This window comes from Tetrao urogallus, assembly GCF_951394365.1.
Source record: "Tetrao urogallus genome assembly, chromosome: 4".
Taxonomy (NCBI): Eukaryota; Metazoa; Chordata; class Aves; order Galliformes; family Phasianidae; genus Tetrao; species Tetrao urogallus.
In genome coordinates this window covers 1,690,401-1,711,889 of record NC_136817.1, presented here as the reverse complement: position 1 = coordinate 1,711,889, position 21,489 = coordinate 1,690,401, and the positions used below count along the sequence as shown (strand labels likewise).

At 38.0% G+C, this 21,489-nt stretch overlaps 1 protein-coding gene across 1 annotated transcript; it reads left to right on the top strand.

Annotated features, from left to right (window-relative positions):
* Positions 1-7,621: 7,621 nt before the first annotated feature.
* On the top strand, positions 7,622-20,164 carry ASIC5 (acid sensing ion channel subunit family member 5; the record flags this gene model as incomplete). Its single annotated transcript, XM_079535073.1, has 10 exons — positions 7,622-7,661; positions 9,966-10,272; positions 11,888-12,119; positions 13,290-13,409; positions 14,238-14,387; positions 14,925-15,072; positions 15,754-15,810; positions 16,665-16,833; positions 19,248-19,339; positions 19,965-20,164. The coding sequence occupies 10 exons, from the start codon at positions 7,622-7,624 to the stop codon at positions 20,162-20,164; spliced, it is 1,515 nt and encodes a 504-aa protein (XP_079391199.1).
* Between the last annotated feature and the right edge of the window lie 1,325 nt (positions 20,165-21,489).

Genomic DNA, 21,489 nt, shown 5'->3' with positions numbered 1-21,489 from the left:
TCACGTTAAACAAATATTAGCTTAAAACTGAGTTCTCACACAGCTGAGCCACAGGTAGGACTCCACTGAGGCAACTCGTAAGCAAGGTAAAGATGTTCTTCCATCGCAAGATAAAAGCTGATGGGGCAAAATAATACTCATCACTCATTTCTGTACGTCTGCTCTGGATGCCGGCAAGCCGAAATAAAGGTGAAGACTGTAGTATATACATCAGAAATTCAGTGCTCAAAAAACACGCTGCTTCTACTGAAACTGCCTCATTAAGAGGCAATTGCCCCGCTGTGATCTGCCCTGGTGCAGCCTCAAGACCTGAGTGCAGGTTTGAGCACCACGATGTAAGAACAACATGAGGCTATTAGAGAATGTCTAAAGGAGGGCCATGAGGATGGGGAAGGGTCTAGAGGTACATGAGGAGCGGCTGCAGCCCCTCAATTGGTTCAGCCCAGAGCAGAGGAGCTGAGGGGAGGCCTGATGGTGGCTACAGCTCCCCACAGGAGCAGTGCTGAGCTCTGCTCCGTGTGACAGCAACAGGGCTGAGGGAATGGTGCGGAGCTGTCAGGGTTGGGACAGGAGAGGGTGAGGAATAGGTCTGCACCACAGGGCGATGGGCATGGCCCTGAACTGCTGGAGTTCAAGAAGCATTTGGGCAACACTCAGGCACAGGGTTTGGATTTGGGGCTTTTGGAGGCAGAAGTTGGACTCCATGACCCTTGTGAGTCTCTTCCAACCCAAGACCTTCCAACCCCATCACACTGTGACAGTAACATAACCTGCCCCATCTACAGATCTCAAAATCAAAATGGGCAACCAAGGCTTGGTTTGTCATTTCCAGTTGACATCCTGAACCTCCACTGTGAAATCAAACTTCTTGTTAGCTTTCCTAATGTCGCAAAGAAGGAGTGTGAATACAGTAAAGGAACAAGAACAGCTGAAAAATATGAACTCTTATCCACATCAGAGAAGCTAATGTGTTTCTTTGTGCAATTCAGTATCTTTCATGGGGCCCAAAGAATAACGCATTTTCAGAGGATCGTTCTCTGGCTTGCAACAGTTATACTGCCTGCCTATAGGAAAGACTTTGAAGTCTAAGAGCCCTTTTAAGCTTTGTGCTTAACAAAACATTAACTGCAAGTTCGGGAAGTAATACTACCCTTGGTTGGTTCAGGGTTACTAAACTCCCAAAATCTAGCTGGGAATACTGTCTGAATCAAGAGATACAGAAATTTCTGTTTTGATTCAGCAACTAACAAGCTGCAGTCAACCAAATAAATCAGCCAAATTGCAAGAATTTAGGAAATTAATCACAGTAATTCCAACACGTTCAAATTCTCTGCTTACAGACCTCAAAACTGATTGATTCCATCACTCATTCACCTCGCTGGCTACATGAATGTGATTTCAGTAAGCCATCAAAGTACATAATGAACTTGGTACTGATAAATAGAGCAAATAAAAGCAAAGCTAACTTGTACAACCTGATTATGAAATTGTCTGTTGCCAGTCTGGATAATAGCACAGACTGAAAGAGCCACAAGGTCTGGCTCAACTCAGAGCCTTTATGTCTGTCTTAGCTGTAGACACTTCTATAAATGATGGAGAAATAAATGCCTACTCATGCTTCTGCCAAGCTGCTCAAATCTGGGATCTAACCCTTCTTTGAGTGGTTTAGTCACTTTTCCCCACTGAGATTCTACTGCTCCTTTGCCATCTCTTTGTACTAGCATAATCAGTCATTAAGGAATCTTGATCAAAAAGCTCCTTCGTATATATCTAAAAGCAAAACGTAACCTTGATTTTAACTAAATGGTATTACCTTCTTCTCAAAATGCACCATAATTACCCTTTTTCATGCTGAACATGCAGAACTAGGTAGAAGCAGATGTAATCACACACACAGCTTGCTGTTCATGCTGTGGATGACTGAGCAAGTCTATGAAAGCCAGTCATGTGTGCATGTCCTTGAGATTTTCTCTTTTTTTTTTTTCTGTTTCCTTGCTTGTTTATTTTTACAGCATGAAAGTCAGGCAAAGACTTCTGTTCGTTCTGAAATGTACCAAAGGACTCTAACCTTCAGTGCAGAGAAAGTTCTGTTTTTTGATTGGGCTGAATACAAGACAAACAGTTAAACACAGTGGGGGAAAAAAAAAAAAAAAAAGAAAAAGGCACATGTTCCAGGAACTGCAGTTTGTGGTCTTTAAGCTGTCATGATCTTCACGACCAAGCGTGACAACTGTTAAACCCCTTTCTTAATCCACCCTCATCCCCCTTTTGTTTCCCTTCCCCAGCTGTGGACGTTGACTAGCTTTGTTCATCACAGCTGCAATGGAGTCGCAGAGGGGAGACAAACTGAACTTACACTGAAAGAAGTGAATTGTAAGAGCAGAAAAGGAGCCTCCCTCTAGCTAGGCCAATGGGAGGTTTGGTGTAAGCCAGAAGTGTCCTGTATTTTGCAGATACAGCTGTAGTAAAGAGTCCACTTGTTCTGATGTGAACTGATGAGGAGAGAGAAGTAAGAATGACTGTGTAACATCAGAAATCCAACAAAAGTCTTCACTGTATTTACAAGTGACTTGTTCACCCAAAACAAATCTCAAGATACCCCACACAACACTTCCCAATGCTTATCCTGGAAACACAAGGAGTTATTCAGCACAAATTGTTTTTACCTATGTAATAATACCTGCAGTGGGTTGGGTAAGCATAAAAGTTTCTACTAGAAAGCAGGTGTCTTGGGAGGAGCCTATTAGAAAAATCAATCAATCAAACAAACAAACAAAAAGCAAGCTTACAGTGAGGTAGTTTCCCCATCTAATTTTTCCAGTTCTGATAGTGTAGGACTTCCTGTGATACCCGTGTCCCTGCATATAATAACTCTGACACTGTGAGTCCACAGCCCGCTGCAATAGGAATAACTGCAGTGCACACCGTGTGAAGGAGCAATTCCCTGTGCTAATTACAAACCTCCTGCCAACTGACTGAGTATTCCTAAATACCATTCACTACCAAGCCATAGCTTATGAGCTCGCAAGAAGCTCCCAGTCCCTCTTTTCTGCAATTGCTCAAATTGAGTTGTGCCTGTTTTGAAATTGAGCATTTAAAAGGTAAAACATCAATGTGCAGATGTACACATTGCTAGTTTCATTGGTGAAAGAATTGATCTCTCAGATGACAAACTCATTAATATAATAGTGAAATGCAGAAACAAGCAGTATGGCAACTACTGGTAGGTTTTGGCTGAGAAGGTGCAACTGAACTTCTTGATTTTTTTCTGGAACACTGTTGTCCTGTTCACTGGAAAGAGTCCTAAGAGTTTTCACACCACTTTAACTTTACACCTATACATTAAATACTGTATGGAACTGAAATGACTTCCAGAAAGGCTTTACAAAATGTAAATTTTTTATTGTTCTGTTGTTGCTTTATAAATAAGTTGGTAGTCACACTGGTTGAACTGCATCTGATGGCTCATTTTATTTACCATAAGCTCAATTCACAACACTGTTTTTGTGTATCCCTGATTGATTTTCTTCTCAATGCCCATTGCACAGCTGAAGCACCTAGTAGACTAAGCCAGAAAGAACCTTAGTGTGCTACTTGCTATATAAGAACTGAACGAAAATAACTTCCCTAGTCAAAACAATAATAAAAACATTACAACAGAGACTTGAGTAAAGGCACAAAAAGGGAAGGTTAAGAGGAGATAATTGATACAGCACCAAAAAATATCCTCCTCTCAAATAAGTATTTTGCAATTTCCAAAACAGGCACTGATGTATAAAAAACGTTTGAAATTAACAGCTTGTATCAAGAAAAAAGAAAATCTAGTGACTTGAGGCTTGAACAAACTGGCCTGAAGTTGATGCAATATTATTAATCCAATCAGGCATTTGTATCTGGGGGAGGAACAGAGCTCAAGGTCTTGCAAAGTACAAACAAAGCAAAGAGATAGTGCTGCAAAGATTTATTTTTTTTAATATTGTATTTGTTCTACTTCTTAAACACAGAGAACCATGTTGTCACTTCTCAACACATTCTTAACTCCCGATTACATCTCGTGCATCCCAGCACAACCCCCCCGTCCCCTGCTGTCTATTTTGTGTGGCTCTGCACAATGCAGCAGGATTTCTTCCACATCACATAGTTTCTGACCCTACTCCAGTCAGAAGCATTGACATCAACACTCCTGTGATCAAAAGCAGACTCTGCTCAGATTACCACTGCTCTTCCTACACCTGGGTTTTCTTTACATGCAGCACTCATGATGATTTTGCTTTTGACTGTTGTCTGCTGGTTGTACTCAGATGTTACCTCAAGTGCCTGTTCTTGGAATTGCTCCAGAGGAACAATTTGTTTTCCTCACATTCTGACTGATCATTGATTTCCACATTATGGAGAAGGTGTGCTCCCACTGCTACTTCCAAATCTTCCTCCTTTCATCCCTGAAACATGTCAGTATTACCCAAAACTGTACACATACGAAAAACGAGTTGTGCATATGTGTAAGAACACACCGGTTGCCGTGGAGCTTCCCCAAGTCTAATTTATCCTCTTTTAACACCTCGCAGCCACTCGCTCCAAAGTTCTATCCTTCAGTACAGGGAAGCTGTTACTTTTCCCTCCTAACACATGAAACTTGGCTACTAGTCAGGTGCAGTGAAGTCAGAACCTGAAGCTACTGCCATTGCCATGCGTCCACGTGGCTCAGCTCGTGCTGCTGTTTGCAGCTGAGCTGCCTAGCAAGAGCAAAGGGCTGCTTCAGGACAAACTCCAGTAGCAATTTGCTAATCTGATGCTATTCAGTATTATCATTAATGGCCTGGATGATGGACTAGACTGTACACTTCTCCAACTGACAAATGAGAATTACCTGGAAGGTATAATAGCATGCTGGCAGATGGGGGCTAGAATTCAAAATGATCTTAATGCATTGAAATAATGTGCAGTTTCAGTGAAGCAAAGAGTAGCACCTTTGAACTTCAACAACGATAACCAAACCAGATTTTTTTTTAATTTAGAATGAGCTGGATGTTTCACTTATACAAAAATACATTAAATAGCAAAAAGCAGAACTGTGGCAATTCATACAGGCAACTTCACATAGCAGCTTTCTACATGGCATGGGAATCTTCTTTTCCATCCAGCCTCAGAAAGGATGTGTAAGGTACTATGTCCCGGACACTCTCCAAGATAGATGAAGACTACTTGGAAAAGGCTCAGAAAAAAAATGGCAAGAAAAAACACCAAACAAGTGTTAGACATAGAATTTTCTCTGAGTGCCTTTTCTGGAAGCCTAGCCCCTCACTGCTGATTCCCCTGGCACACCTGCTTTGAAAGAAGGAACAAGACAGATGCCTGCATTTACAGTTAGTTGCCATTTTGCACGTATCCCAGCATTTGCCATAAAGCAGCAGTGACAACACATCATAACAGATGGTGGTCACTTCTTTTTTCTTCTCATGCTTTGTTTTTGCTACTATTTTATGCATAGATTCAGTATGAGTACTTGCAGCCCTCTCTATTGGTAAATAAGTGATCAGCTTCTATTAAAAAGAGGAAAAAAAGAATATTTTAAGCAAAGAGCTTCATAGAATGAAACAGATGGCAGTAGGAAATATTTTGTCATTTTATGGAAAAAAGTCCAGTGAAAGCTAAATATGTATGCTTGAGTATATATATATAGGTATAATTTTCCTTCATCAGCCCCTAAGTTTTCTTACAACATGTTCTGCAAGTAGGCTATAGAAATATAACTTATCTGGATATCTCATCTCTTTGTTTCAGCAAATTGCTACGTAGTCGCATTGGTTGCAGTATCCTCTTAAAGTTGGCAGTATAGTAGAAGAATTCAAAAGTACTGAGGACCGACTTCAAAACACATTGGAGAACGAAATTGCAGTATGTATGAATACAAAATTTGTGACCACCGCTGTCATCAGTTGGTTTTTCTAACCTTTACTGCACTAAGAATTAAAGACTGTGTGATTTAGATAAGTAGACATGTATGACAAGGAGTGAATGGAGAAAAATAAGCTCCCTGTGACCAATTTACGGTCTTAAAATTGTAAGCCATTTGGGAACGATGAACAAATACAAGATGATTGGTTTTCACTCCCTAGCATTTGCTTAAGAATTAACATAAAACAACCATAAAAGAAAGAAAATTTGAAACTGATTTCTTTTGTAAAACAGAGAATATATGACAAGTTCATAAGCACTCTCTTTGTAAGACATTCACTTTTTAAGAAAGATGAATCAATAATTGCTGCGTGCAGAGCGACTTGCATTTTGTACTTCTTTAACCCTATGCACAGCAGTATTAACAGAGCAGTATAATTTTGATTTAAGAACTCAAGCAAGTTTTAAGTGATGTAAATGCGAGTACTGTGAATTAGAGTGCTTTGTGTTAATAGGAATCAGCAGATCAGCAAATAGCTGCTCAGCAGTGCATTAGGTACGCCTGAGTTACATATAGATGTTGAAAAACAGTTTACTGTTAAGCACTTTACTGCCTGAGTGAATGCAAGTACTGCTCAAAGCTTACTGTGGTAGAAAGCCTCATTCATGAGGCGAAAGTAACAAAAGGAGGAGGCCATCTTTCCAAGAAGGTTTCCAAGAGTGCAGAAATGCGCTCTTCACGCTGGAATGAGTAAATGGAGCTCAGTGATCTAACTTGCAGCTCATCACTTAAACACTGCCAGAAAATAGCCAGCAAACTGTGAATGCCAGCGAGGCACTGAGGAGCCAAGTTAGCACACCCAGGAACCCAAGCGTGCTGCAGGCATTGAAGTGGACCTTTATGAGAGTAAAAAAAATACCCCAAGATCTCCATCCCCTGCAGATCAGAAAGTGAATGTGACAGTTTTCAAATCTTCCTGAAAGACTAACAAAGCACATCTCTTATTTTAACTTCCTGTTATTTTCCACTGCCTTTCATTAGATTCCCAGTTGTTTACTAGAAATTGTTTTCAAACAAGAATACACTGTTCACTCGCCATGAAAGTGGTTTCTGTTCCCTCTGATAAGAAGTTAATGGAATGACCAACTGCATGCATCTTCCTCACCCTCAGGGTTAGTTCTCAAGAACTGCAGCCCATTTCTTGCTGAAGCCCACAGAAACATGAAATCTGCACCTGGTTATAAAGACAGCTATTGGAAGTGAGGGTGAGCTACATCCTGCTGCTGGTAGGAGCTTAGAGGCAGACATCCACTGCCCTCCAGGGAAAGGGTTCCTTATCTACTTAAGGAGAATGTATTCAACTTGGAACAGCACAGTTTTTCTGAAGATGTCTTTCTAAAACAAAAAGAAATTATGAAGAATTAACTTACAAGGTGATGCAACAAGACAGTAGACTGCATTTCTACTATTATTGGTGTAATAGGTACTTGAACATCTGATCCTGCCATAAAAATTATCTTCTCAAAACTAATCTTCTCTTTTACTTTGCAGACCATGTTATCTAAAGGAAAAACATAGCAACCCTGGCAGGTAAATTGCCCAGCATTGTGTCATCAAGTATCACCTCCCATTTAGTTTTCTATAAAAGCCATTAGCTAGCAATGATCACAGTGATAAGGCAGCTTACAGTATCCTTTCCCTCCTTACTGAAATAAGCACAGCCTCATGGACCAGCTGGGGAGATTCACTCAATTTGATGCTAAAGGTAAGTAATTGGACGTATTAGAGTGCCTCACCAAAAGTTTTAGTTACATTTGGGTGTTTTTGTCAGGACTGATGAAATGAGAAACATTGCCTCTCCTCTCTTGTAACTTTATCCAAAATAGAAGTCATATATATCTTCAAGGTATAAAGAAGGGAGAGATGAAACAAAGCTTGCAGAAAAGTGTTTCTCTTAGGACATGAGGAATACTCTCTAGCTATTGGTCCTGTTTGCATGTAGAATAAAAGTAACACAACACAATGACTTTTCTGAACAATGTCTTAATGTAATGACTTTTAGATTAAGGATAAACAAACACCCTGAATCTATCCAGACTAAGTAACCTTTGTAAAGGTGGCAAAAGCCACATGGAACCTGCTTGAAATAACTCCTTCCAGATAACAACAGCTCTAGATGAAGACAAGCTGCTTTTTCAAGATGCTGTACTTTATTTCTTCTGTGAAAGAACTCAGCTTCCCGTTCTTTTCACTGGGTCCTTTTACATCTTCCCACCCACACTAGATCAAAAGAGCCCATTACTATTACCTATTAGTTCCCTATTCAAGTATTTATGGATTGTGATGAATTGTCAACTTACCAAGGTTAAAAAAAAAAAACTTATTTAAATTCAGCTTAGCATTAAAGATAATGTGAATTTATGAAGTTTTTAGACCAACTCAAAACAGTAAGTCCCTGTCCTAATATCTCTGGTTACACATGCAGATAACTTATTTCTTCTTTAAAAGCATTGGACTGAGAAACCAGGTTTCTCTGACCAATCATGGCTCTCACAGCTTCTTCAGCAGTCAGCATTTCCTGAGGCAAACTATCTGCAACTCATCCTTGAACGTAGGTCTGTCTGCCTTATTACATGCATGTTCCATATTTGCCTACACTGAAACATGCTGTTTGCTGCTGTACCTGGAACCCTCTGATTTACTTACCCCCTTGCTTATCCATCCTTTAACCTTTGGATTCTCTGTTAATATTTCTTTTAAATCCACATAATTATATTTTTTAATTGCAGAGTCAATATTAAAAGTACTTTATATCCTTACCAAAAGATATGCATATCAAACAATAAGTTATTGAGAGCTAAGACCTAACATTTGTCCAAGGTCTTTTTGTCTATCTATCATCAGCATCACCATTTAATGACATTGTACAATCATTTTAAATATATTTAAATCACTGCTTTTTTTTTTTTTTTTTTTTAAAGAGACGCAGACTGAGACCAAAGATGAATGCTTAAAGAAAAGTGTTTTCATATCCTAAAATCAGTGGCCAATATCTATATCTAATATCTATATCTTGCAACAAGAGAATATTAAATTTGTTCCACCTATACACCTCGGGTTGGTACTATGGTCTGCAGAGAAAACAGTTTCTAATCATTTCTCCTTTGTTACAATGTGAAGTACAAAAGCACCCATGCCTAAACAGCTTTGCAAAGGATCCAATAGTCACTAGAGCTAGGAGAGAAACTTTTGAGCAGTTCTCCAGCAGAAATAGTCATAATAGTTGAAGTAAATCATACTAGCATTGAATTAAAATTCTTATATGAATGATTAAAAAAACCATAAAAAGCTGTTTCCTTTCAGAAACGTTTTGAAATCCAGAACCAACTGGAATTTAATTATCACATTGCTCACAGGCTAAAGCAACATCCCAGAGAGTTGATGTAGTCTAGACAGCTTTGGCAGAAAACTTGCACATCCTTTTGCTCCTCCTCCCAACTGTAACAACTTCTAGTAAATCAGTTTAATGAAGCTCATGTTTCATGCAAGAAAATGTGCCACACTTAGATCTACTAATACAAACCTAAGGATAGGAGAGTAGATTTCCTTTAGAATCTGTAACCCTCCAAGTTTTACATAGAAACCTTCAGTAATATAAGGGTGAAAGTCTGAAAAATGCACAATTCTCTTTTTATCTTTTAGAGCAAGCAGGAAGGACCAGGACCTTAATAATCAGATGTTTAGCTTTTTACAGCATCCTGTGCTATGTCAAAAATCCAACCTTTTCCATGGAAATGGAACTACTCATTTATATTGCTATGCTTAATAATCACGTGGCATAAAATATTGCACAGTATAGTCTGTTCCCAGACAGAGATTATAGAACTTAGCTAATCTAGCATGCATCTTCTAGAACTCTAGACTACCCTTAGAAGGAAGCCCACTAATCAAAGAGTTTATTACTCTTTCTAGATGCTCTCCAGCATCTTAATTACATAGTTCCCTTTCCTAAAAGCCATTTAAATGCTGATCTAAAAAAAATGTGTGTTTTCATTTGGTCAACACTTAGGAAAACTGGATCAGATTCGACTGTACTTAACAAAGAAACTTCTGCCACGCTTGGAAGACAGAAGGAAGTATCGTCAGGAGTTTGCCTCATCCACATCGTTCCATGGAGTGCATAAAATTGTTCAAACACAGAGCAGCACACGCAGAGTGCTGTGGCTGCTGGTAGTCACAGCCTGTCTTGGCATCGTCATCTGGCAGATCTGCAGTCGCTTTAACTACTACTTCAGCTGGCCAACCACCACTACAGTGGTAGTTCAGCATGTGGAAAATGTCAAATTCCCTGCTGTGACTTTTTGCAACCTGAACAGGTAAAAGTTATGCTTGTTGCTTGCTCTTGAGAGGCTACATCTCTTTATCCGGCTAATATAAAGCAGCTGGGCTCCACAGTTCTTTTCATGAAGGCCGCAAAACACAAATCTGGGATCTATGTTCCACACCACTATTCAGCTACAGAAGAAAATGTGGCATTAGGGAAGGCAGATTTTTAATCTCCCTCCATCTTCAAATGATAAATTACGCCCCAGATTTTTAATATTCAAAACCTGGAAGTATAAACATTCTTCCATGTAAAATCATAGCCAATGAGTGCTCCTTCTATAGGGTAACTAAGGACAGTAATCGGTCATAGAAGTCAAAAATAAAAGACAACATTTTCAGAGAAGTTTAAATACAAACATCATACAAATGTAGAAACTTTAGGCAAAGCAGTTATTTTTTCTCATTAGTGCTCGACCTTTGTAGTTCCAGCTGATGTCAGTGGGATCTGTAAGAGAAAAGCATTTGGCGTGTTAGAAAGCCATATACCAAAGCAGGAACTTCACTAAAGCTGAAAGTAGTGGCCACAATTCAGATGTAACTGCTTTTAAGAAAAGAAAGCAACAAATCTACAATCCGATTTTTTATACGTAACATGCAAGTAATTGAGAAAAATAATTTTACTTGCATTGTTTTCTCAAGAATGGTAAGTTCTGAAATATTCTACCTTTTGTTGCCAGAATCAACCAGAAGGTCCAAGTCCCAAACATCTGGTGCCTTTCTGCCTCACTGTTTTTCATTCCCATCACCCTATGTAAAGTCCTTCTGGGTTATACTGTAGAATATACACTGCAAGTAGAAGTTCCTTGAGTTGAGCATGCATTATTAAAATCTCCCATTCGTTCTAACTATAGTGGCAGCACATAGCAATAAAACAGTTGGCTACCAGTTGTCTGCCTAAGTGACAATTTGCAGCCACATCCATCTGCTGTTCCTGTTGTGCTTATTCTTCACTCCTGTTTTCAGGTATTATTTTCTTTGCTGGCAGAGCAAAGAGGCACAAATCTTCTTTTGTCTTTTTAGCACATCCAACATCTCATAGTTCCGAGATTTCCAAAGGATTCTAGGAGAAAGGATCACGTTTTGTTCCTACTACTATGGCACCAATGACAGAGCTCACAAGCAGGTAGACTTAGTGTCACAGTAGCACAGGTACATGAGATGCACATAGAAATCAATTTTACGAATGAAGGAACACAGCTCTTTTTTTTTTTTTCAAAAAGGAATTGGTCCTCCCATGGCTCCTCATGTAAACACAGTTGTCCAGCTTTTAATCGGCGCTACAGTTCTGGCTGTTGGATGATGTAGATGGCCAATCTGTTTTGTTTATTTGCTTGTTTTTTAGTAGCCCCACACAACAGAGGCCTTTATATAGTAGTCCTGGGAAGGTGTCCTTTTCTGTTCTCTTGTTTGAAAATGTTTCCTAGAAATTAAGACTACATTGTTTATCCATGTACTAGAGATCAAAGTGCAAGCGTGGTGGACAGGAATGAGGTATAGTTTGAAAACAAGCAACAAACCACGTCACATAGTTGGCAAAAAGAGCACTGAAATTGGTCCAGTAATTCTGCAGAACTCCAAGTAATTCTTTCTCCTTCCCATTGACAGGTTTCAAGCTCATGCAGTGAGTAACCTTCAAATCATTTTTTTCCTTTGGAACATTGCGTCTGGAATTGTCCAGACATTTTCTATGGAAGACAAATATTTCCAAGAGCTAAATGGCTTCCTTCTTGGAAACCAAAACTTCAGCATTAAAGAGTTCACAAGGGAAAACGGATTTTATCTGAATGGCAGCACACTGCTAGAATGTGAATTTTTTGGGAAGACATGTCACCCAGAGGTAAATACTTTTGCCTTTACTAGAACAGAATGGAGAGGGAGGGGATATGTTGTTACCAGTTGACTTTAGACATCTGGCTTTGCCAGCTACTCCCTCTGCTTTCCTTTACAGTCATTCAGTGGAAAGAAAAGAAAAAAAGAAATAAAATAAAATAAAATCAAGCTGTAAATCATTGTGTGGAGGAGCCCAGCTCAGCAGGACAGCCTACTGGACTCCCTGAGCTGTAGCATGGAATTTCAGTCTGCATTACTCCCTGCCCAGTCCCACTTCTGCCTAGATAGCAGTCTTTGAAAACTGTTATGCCTTCAAGCTCCACCCAGCCATCTTCCTTATAAAAAGCCTATGACATCGGCTTGAAGGGAGTTTCTTTCTATGAGATAGTTTCACAGATGCATTCAACTGATGTAATTTTATTCTTGAGATCAAGAACATGGACAGCCAGGGTAACTGCAGGCAGAGCCCAAAAGAATTCTAAATTGATGTAGCCTGTCTTCGGGAGTTTCAGAAGGTAACAAAAGAATGTGATCCTCCTCTGAATGTTATTTTTTCCAAAAAACAATTCCCATTTTCAATATAATACGTGAACAGAAGAGTCGGTCCTACAAACCTTCAGGTTAATCCAGCCTTTAGATATGTTGTAGCTTCTAGAAATTAGTCACTAGGGAGTTCTCTTGACTCAAAACACTCAAGTATCCAATAGCTAAAATTAAAGCTACGGAATGCAGTCATATTAGCAAAGGTTTTCAGTTCAATGCAATGGTTTGGGGAAAAAATGCAGACATTTTACCCCCCTTATGCAATATCATACGTACATTTGAAACAGTCTCCACTAAACAACCGCTGGAAAAACTGAACTGAACGCATCATTTCAACAGCACATAATAGGTACAAAATCAAAACCTCATTTAATGATTTTGACTAGCTCATGGGCATTAATAAATTATGTGAATTTACCCTTTCAATTTCTATAGGTCATTTCTTGCAGAAAGGGATTTGAAATGCTTTTTCCATCTTTCCTAATTGTAAAATTTAATGTTGCCTTTGGGGAAGATCTACAAAAAAAAAAAAAAAAAAAAAAGAAAAAACCCAACCAACAATTTTGATTCACTAATGCAAGTTCTGTTTTTTCCCCCCGTGTTATTCTTCCTAATTTTTTTTCCTCTTTTTAAGGATTTTGAACACATTTTCACTGAATATGGAAACTGCTTCACTTTTAATCACAATGACCTTCCAGCAAGAAGTGTGAGCTTGTCTGGAAGAGGCTTACATTTACTTTTTGATGTCCAACAGGTACAGCTATACTAATGATTTTAACATTTAATCATATAAAACCATCTGTTTATCTTGTGAGTTCTTGTTTTAATCAGGCATTCAGATTTCTTGCATAAAATTCTTTCTCAAGACTGCTCCTGAGTGAAAGTGTATTGTAAAGATCCAAAACTGGGTTAAAAATTCTGAATGACTGTTGACTCTGTACCAGCTAAACGGCTTTGAAAGCTGCAAGCAAGCATGTGTACAGTGTACCTACAGCTGAAAAACACCAGAAGTAATTTAATTTTATGCAAACACTTGAGGGTCTGGTCTTTGCACTATCAATAGTTTCTGGCCTTATTAGTATTGTAATTGACCAAAAAAATAAATAAATAAATAAATAAATAAATAAAATCAAAGCTCATGGAATACCTTGTGAGATGAGGAAAGAAAACTAAAAGCTGCGGTTATAGAAGAGTTAAACGTTCACTTTTGCTCACTAGAAATTGTAAGGGAGAGAAGTGACAGGATCTCAAGAGAACAGTGGAAAGCTTGTTGACACGTGGGGTAGCAGCAAGTGAAAGGAATGAACCTTTAAGTTAAGAATGAAGGTTTACCTTTGCCTCTTGCTTTTGAACATGGAATAGAAAAAAAAAAAACCTAGAAATTTAGAGTAACAGGAAGAAAACCCCGCAATATAATCAACAAAGGAAATTACAGTTGGTTTGTTTCCAAACTCTTCTGTAAATTGCTAGAAAAAAAACTAGAGAAATAAGACCAAAAAACCATGGCACTATTTAAATATTGCTAAATCTTCAGAACATAAGCAAAACCGAAACCGTTTTCAATAATTCTTTTTTGCATCAGAAGCAATTCACCGATGACCCTGCCCTCGGTTATACTGATGCTGGTATCACGTTTGTTATCCATTCACCCAAAGAGATGCCACGCTTTGATGGGTTAGGTTTGCTAACACCAGTCGGCATGCATGCGCAGGTCGCGATTCAGCAGCTGAAGGTAAGCACCTCGACCAAAGAGTGACAATATCAGTGCTCGCTGTCACTGGTTCTCTTCTTGAGACACTGCAATTAATTAGATGCTTCTGAAGTTAAAATACGTCATTAAGAAAATAATTAATACAGTCATTATGAAAAAATGCTTTCGGTGACATCGACGGTCTGCTTAATCTGCTTTTACTCAAGTTAGCATCCTGCAGTCTTACTGATGCAATGATGCCTTTGCAGCTACAGCAATAGCTGTACATCAGCAAGTGCCATTAATATTAATGATTTATTAGAATCCTGGTATCCTCTCCTGGTGCTACTTGAAAAGACTACCCCGCTGCCCTGGGCTGTCTGAACAGGTCCTGGTTTTGCTGTGTGAGAGTGGAAGTGACTTTACAATTCCAAAAGCATAAGCTGTAATTGCCTCTTAATTAAATCATGTTTCTGCTTCACATCTTAAACATGCTGCATTTAACACTTAAAAATATGGGAAAACTGTATCTATATTAAAAGGGACAAACGTTGATCTTCTGTTATCAATACCCTACAGTCAATCATTCAAGAATACCCATGGGGAGAGTGCAAGCCTGATATCAAACTTCAGTACCAAGATATTTACACTACTAATGGCTGTTTGCAGGAATGCAAGGCCTGGTATATACAGGATTGGTGCGGCTGTTCACCTTTTATCCTTCCAGGTATTTCTTTGGACTATCATAATATGTAAATATTATATATATATATATATATATATATACACACATTATATATAAAGACTACCTTGCTAGGAGACATCCCACTGCTGAATGGCAGAGGTGATCTCTGCAGGATAACTTCAGCTGGGATCATTACTTATATTTGTCCTTTTTTTAATTCTGAGATTACAAGCAAAGTATTTGGTCTACTGTGGACTTAGCATCTGATCATCAGCCATTTTTAGACAAGAAAATCTTGAAAGAAAAGACTGTGCCCCAGAGCTGTGACAGAAATTGTTATGTGAGTAATCTTCCATGAAGTCTGAAGTATTTAGGATGCAGCTGGATTCCATCCACCCTCTTTGTTTTTTTAATTCCAACACTACAACCAGAAATCTCTTGCCTTAGCTAGCCAACATAAAGACTGAGCCACAACCTCAAAAGCAATCCTGGCTGTTACACAACAGTGACGTTCACTCCACCAGGGAGCATCCTGGCCCAGTCTTGTCTTCTCTATCACTATGTACCATTTTGGGTTTAGTACCTGCACTGTGCTGGAGTGAATTGTTATCTCAGATGAATAATGAGAAGTATGAAGTAGCACATAGGCTTTGATGACGTTATTTTTTTTACGCTAAGGGTAGGTTGTTCAATTAAGTTCCTAAAAGAATGTTTCTTTTTAAGGAAATGGAATAGAGTGTGATTTAATGAAGTCTTACAATTGTGTTTATCCTGCAATCCGTAAGTAATAATTTCATATCAATATTTTGTAAGCAAATCCCAAATAGCAGAAAATACCCCAAATTATTGAAAGTAATACTGAAATGGAGCACATCCCAGTTCATTTAATATTCTGAAAATAGAGATCAGATGGAATAAGAAGTTTGGTGACTGATTAAAAAAAAAAAAAAAAAAAAACTAACTGAAAATCCCTGGATCTTAAGATGCAATCTTTTTGTAAATAAAATGAATGTTTCACATGTAGCTCATTCCCATGAGCAAATGAGCTGCACACAGCAGATATGGAATTTGTTAATCATCACAGCAGATTATCATTAATGGTATTTTCCAGAGAATCTGAGAAGTAGCTTTTCATAAATTTTAGAAATCCTCTTTTGCTTTGAGAGCAGCTATGCAATGTGAGCTCTCCCCTCTCCCCCTTCTCAAAGAAGCTGATAATTAAGAGAGTGTATAAACTAATTAGTTATTCCGGGGGGAAAGAACGCATCAAATCATCCCTAGCAGACCTAGATGCCTCCTTCCTTCCAGTAAGCAAAAACAAGCTCAGAGGCAGAGGAAAGACAACAGGCCCTACAAATAGAGAACTGTAGCACCCACCTCAATAAGAATAACTGTGTATTGCAGTTTATACTTCAGAAAGAAATTTTGCCTTTTTTTTTTTTTTTTTTTTTTCTCCAGTTTCCTAAGTGCTAGTTGCAGATATTTGTTGCTTCAAAAAAGTATCCACTTTTCTAAGGATAACCAGTATGAATCTTTATAAAAAAAGAAATCAGAAGTCATTTTGTAAGGTTAGAAAAGTCTTACTGCTGAGTGCTCTTTCAGAAACGTGCAAGATATTTCTCCTGAATTTTCAGATGATATAGAGGTAAAAGGATTATGTACAGTAGGAACCCACAACTCCACTTGCCCTGCCCCATGTGAAGAAACACATTACCCTACCACTGTCACCTATTCAAGTTTTGGAGGAGAAAATGCCATTAAATACATTTCTGCAAAGCTGAAGAAGAGTCCGGAGTACATCAGGTAATCGTTTTTAACAGCTTGCCTAATAAAGAAATGATCAATTACTTCTAAGTGTGCAAACAGAGTTGCACAATATGATGGGACCTTTTTAAAAATACACTCTTAAGTGTTATTAAAGATACCGTGAGATAATCAGTTTTGCCTAATAGATTGCATTAGAATTTATATATAAATACGTAGGTACAACTAAGACTCGTGGATCCCATAAACAAGTAACTCCAGTTTAAAAGCAATGTTCTCCGTTACTTTTTCCAATGATCTCTTACAAAATTAAAATTTTACCTAACTTTTCATAGTTAAGAATAAAGAAAGGGTAGTGGATTTCATAACCCTTACAGTCCACACAAGCAATCCATCCCACAGAAGTCAGTGGACAACCCCAAACTGTGCTGATAAACTGCCTGCCCTTTCTCTCAATGCATCAGCAAAAAAAGCTGTGAAAGTTCTGAAGAGCTAGGTTTTATCACAGCAAAGTGTAATACTCTTTTCTACTGTTAGTAAAACTGCATTAATACCACTTAAATACTAAAAAAATATTTAGAAAATATCTGGCACCATATTCTCTTGAAGTAGAAAAGCAGTGTGATTCTACCCACGTAAAAGAAAATTCTACATAGAGGGAAAAAAAGTGGGACTATATCCAAAGAAGAGATTTAGTGCGAAAATAAGTCTCTATGGTACTGACAACACATTTTATCCACGAAATTATGTTAGATCTTACATTATGCACGTAGCTGTGTTGCTCAGTAGTAGTGCTGAGCTAATATAACCTGAATAGATTTAAATTCATAGAAGAAATATCAAGTATACTTGTGATTTAATAAGGCATATGTGCCTTACAGTTATAACATAATAAAGTGATACTGAATTCCCTTGAAAAGCAAGCATCGTATATCCAGTACAAGGATTTCTATGTTGTGGGTTGGTTTTTTTTGCTAGAAAGATACAATCCAGTTGCCAAAGAACATTTAGTATAGTTTCATAATCCAAATTACACCACAGAGGTACATCACCTATACAAGTATTAATGCCAATGGTACACAAATTGATAATATCCACAGATTCAAGTTATACACAACAGCAAACAATCTGGCTGATGAAATATTCATGAGTATTTCATTGCTTCAGTGACTTAAGGTTTATTACTTGTAGAGCCAACAGTCAGCAGATGCTTCCATACATTTATACTTGGACAGAAACTATATGAAGATTAGGAAAATGACACCCATTATAATACATAAAAGATAATAATCCTTTGAGAACATTTTATCTTTGTTAATTATGTTATTGCCTGTAAACATGATGTACAGCCCTACAATCATTTAATTAGGCAAGAAAAAAAATACAGAACATTCTTCTGTTACCAAGCCTTAACCAATAGGAATTCAGCCCAAGTATTAACAAATACTTATTCTGAGCTATAAAACAGGTCCTGATTAATTTCTGACAACAGAAGGGAAAAGTTCACTGCTTACTACCTTACTGTACAGTGCCACTAGCAACCACGTGACGCTTGTAGGAGGACTTAGTATTAAAAGCCGTGGAAAAAGGATTATTTTTATTACTCAGTGTTACCTAGATTTTAGAATTAGCAACTAAAGGGACGGCGGTCACTCTGTGTAACCGACACCGTGTTTCCAGTGAACATCAGATGAATAAGCTCATCGCCATTTTCAACCTCCATGCCTGTAACTGTTCACACTTCTGAATAATATTCACTACATTCGTTCTAAAATGTCGTGACGTCACGAGCGCAACTGGTTTTTGTGTCTGTTTCATTCCACTACTGTTATGTTTATCTTCCATTTAGTGGTTATGCTGTAGCCACGGCAACATAAAGATGAGCTCTTTATTCACACTGAATCATTCCACATGTCCTGCTCCAACAAAGATTTACCCACTCTTCCACTTTTGCAGCAAGAATATAATTAGGTAAGAGAGGCTATTAGCAGAGGATAGAACTAGGCATCTGAGTATAGGGCAAGAGATTTTTTGCACAAATACAGCCATTGAAATTATCAGGATTACATAGGCATTTGCACATAAACAACAGCAGGAGGGTATATTTCCAAGCACTGTCTCTGCTGTGGCTTCAGATAGTTAACACTTCCCCTCAAGCTTATCTCCGCAGCCTTTAAGAAAAAGGAGTTTATCCCACAGTGTAGATTTAGGCTGAGTTGCTCTTCAGGCTATGTTCTAATTCCTCCAATGACCTCCTCTTACAACTATTGCTATTAGTACACTTTTTCAGTTTTTTTTTTTTTTTTTATTTAAAAAAAAAAACTTTTTTTTTGTAATTCCCACCTGATTGTCCTTTAAAAGGCACCATCACTGCGTGAACTCAGTCCATACTGATGGATGTTGGTAAGCATGGACAGCACTCTCAAGTAATACTGCATGTATTTTACCATTAGGAAGAACCTTGTGACTATTGACATTAAATACGATGATCTGAGCTACAGAATAACTCAGCAGCAGAAGGCCTTGACCATACCCGAGTTGCTTGGTAAGGCAATTTTTAACACATATTGCTGATCAATTAAAAAAAAATAATAATGTTTAAAACATCTGGTTTTTGTTTTTTTAATTCTCTCCCCTCCCAAGTCCTAGACTATCCAGGTTTATAAATAAAAAACAATGCCTTTTACACTATAATGATAATAAGTATATTTGCCTTCTGTTTCTTTTCCATAAGCCTCCTGCCATGCCACTAATGACCTACAGTAGGGAAAACAGTTAAGAATAATAATTAAATCTTGCAGTAGTTTTCATTTATACAACATGCTGAACTAACTGCAAGAGTAGGAAGTTTCTGGAATTCAAAGGGGAGAAGAAAAACATAGGGAGGAAAAGGAAGAGAATGGCTAAGAAAGCACAGAAGTAGGAAATATTTTAAGTAAGTACGCATTCCACAGTAAAATATGTTGTTGTATGTGCTTTGTTTAAAATTAAGAAACACATTTGTCTTTTTTTCCCCATAAACATTCTTAAGAACAGTAATTCTGTTTTCATAAGGTGATGGATTATGTATTTTGAATTTATTAAGCACTTGAACTGTGGCAAGGTTTTGTTTGCCTCCTAGACTAAACCAAACGCTTTGGATGACATATGTTTATCTTCTTCTCTCACAGCTGATGTAGGTGGTCAGCTTGGATTGTTTTGTGGTGCCAGTATGATTACAATCATAGAACTGCTCGAGTATATTTTTACCAATTTCTTCTGGATGTGCCTCTTTCTTCTACTGAAAGCTCCTGAAATACCTCAGTGGAATAATCCACCCCATGACCAACCAACGCACGTGGAAAAAAAGAAGAGAATACAGGAATGTTAATGGCTTGGAGAGACACAAAACTAGTTGTCTCTCCAACTTCCCTTCATCTCTAAAGTATAAAGGAGACAGTAATACCTTCCACGGCACCCTTCCCTTGTACTCCTTATCCTTCCTGTTTTATTTAGTGCCTACAGCTATTTAACTGTGCTAGATAATTTTAAGGAAAGAACTTTGGAAAGCCTCACCTTCTTCATATAAAGAAAAATCTAATACTTACCTAAGATTTTATTTTAAATTGCCATTTTAAGAAAAAAAAAATCATAGAAAAACACTACAGACATTCAGTGCAACCTTGTACTTTTGACTTATGCCTTCTGGGTAAAGAGAAATAACACTCATGCTAAAGTATTACACCAGAAGTTCCCTAACCATTATAAAGATGTATATTGCTGTGCTGAAAAAAAGTAGATTCCTTATTACTGACAAAGGCTTCATTATGAGGCTTACTTCTTCCAGCAAAGGACAGTGTAGCTTTGCCTATCAGAATCAGGAAGGTGCCTAGTATCAATAAATTCTACAGCAAATTGTCTGTTTGCCAGTAAATGGAAAATAAAAATCTCATGAGTCTGCCAACTACTAGAAATGCAAAACTGAGAAACTTAGAGCAACGCAGTCAGATAGCAAGAGGATAAACATAGGCCAAGTTCACACTGTTGGACTCTGGAAACAGCAAACAAACTTGCTTTCCCTCTATGCTTTTTAATGAGCATCCACAACTGTAAGACATACAGCAGAATTATAATTTAATCACAGAAAAGTCATTTGTTAAGGCAATGGAGGTACTGACCTCATATTTTATAGGCTCTACTGACAGAGTTATCACTGCTGGAGGCAATAGAACTTATGGATGGCTCAGTAGGACTGAGCAGCATAATTTCAATGTTAAATGGATAAAAAAGATGAAATGCTTAATTTAATTCTTACTCTTGCTTTTAGTAGGATTTATGTGGCTTCAGTGCTGAATCATGCTTTCCATGTTTTGTTGCTCTGGATTTTCTCTCTCTAGATTATTGTTGTGTTTCCCTGTGCACAATATTCATTTTCACACTCTTGGGCAGCAGACCAGAGTATCAGAATACAAGAAAGAAAGCCATATAATCTAACAGAGAGAGAATCTGTAATGAAAGTTTGTTTGGGGGGGTGGGGGGGGGGGGTTGGAAATGCTTTGAGACTTGTGTCACATCTTCTGAAAAGTTTCACTTGCTTATTTCCCTTTTCTTTAAAAAAACAAAAACAAAAAACAAACTACATTCACAAGATTACTGTTGCAATGTATGTGTCAGACATCTCTAAAGGAGCGATAGAGAAGTAAGGATTTATGCAAA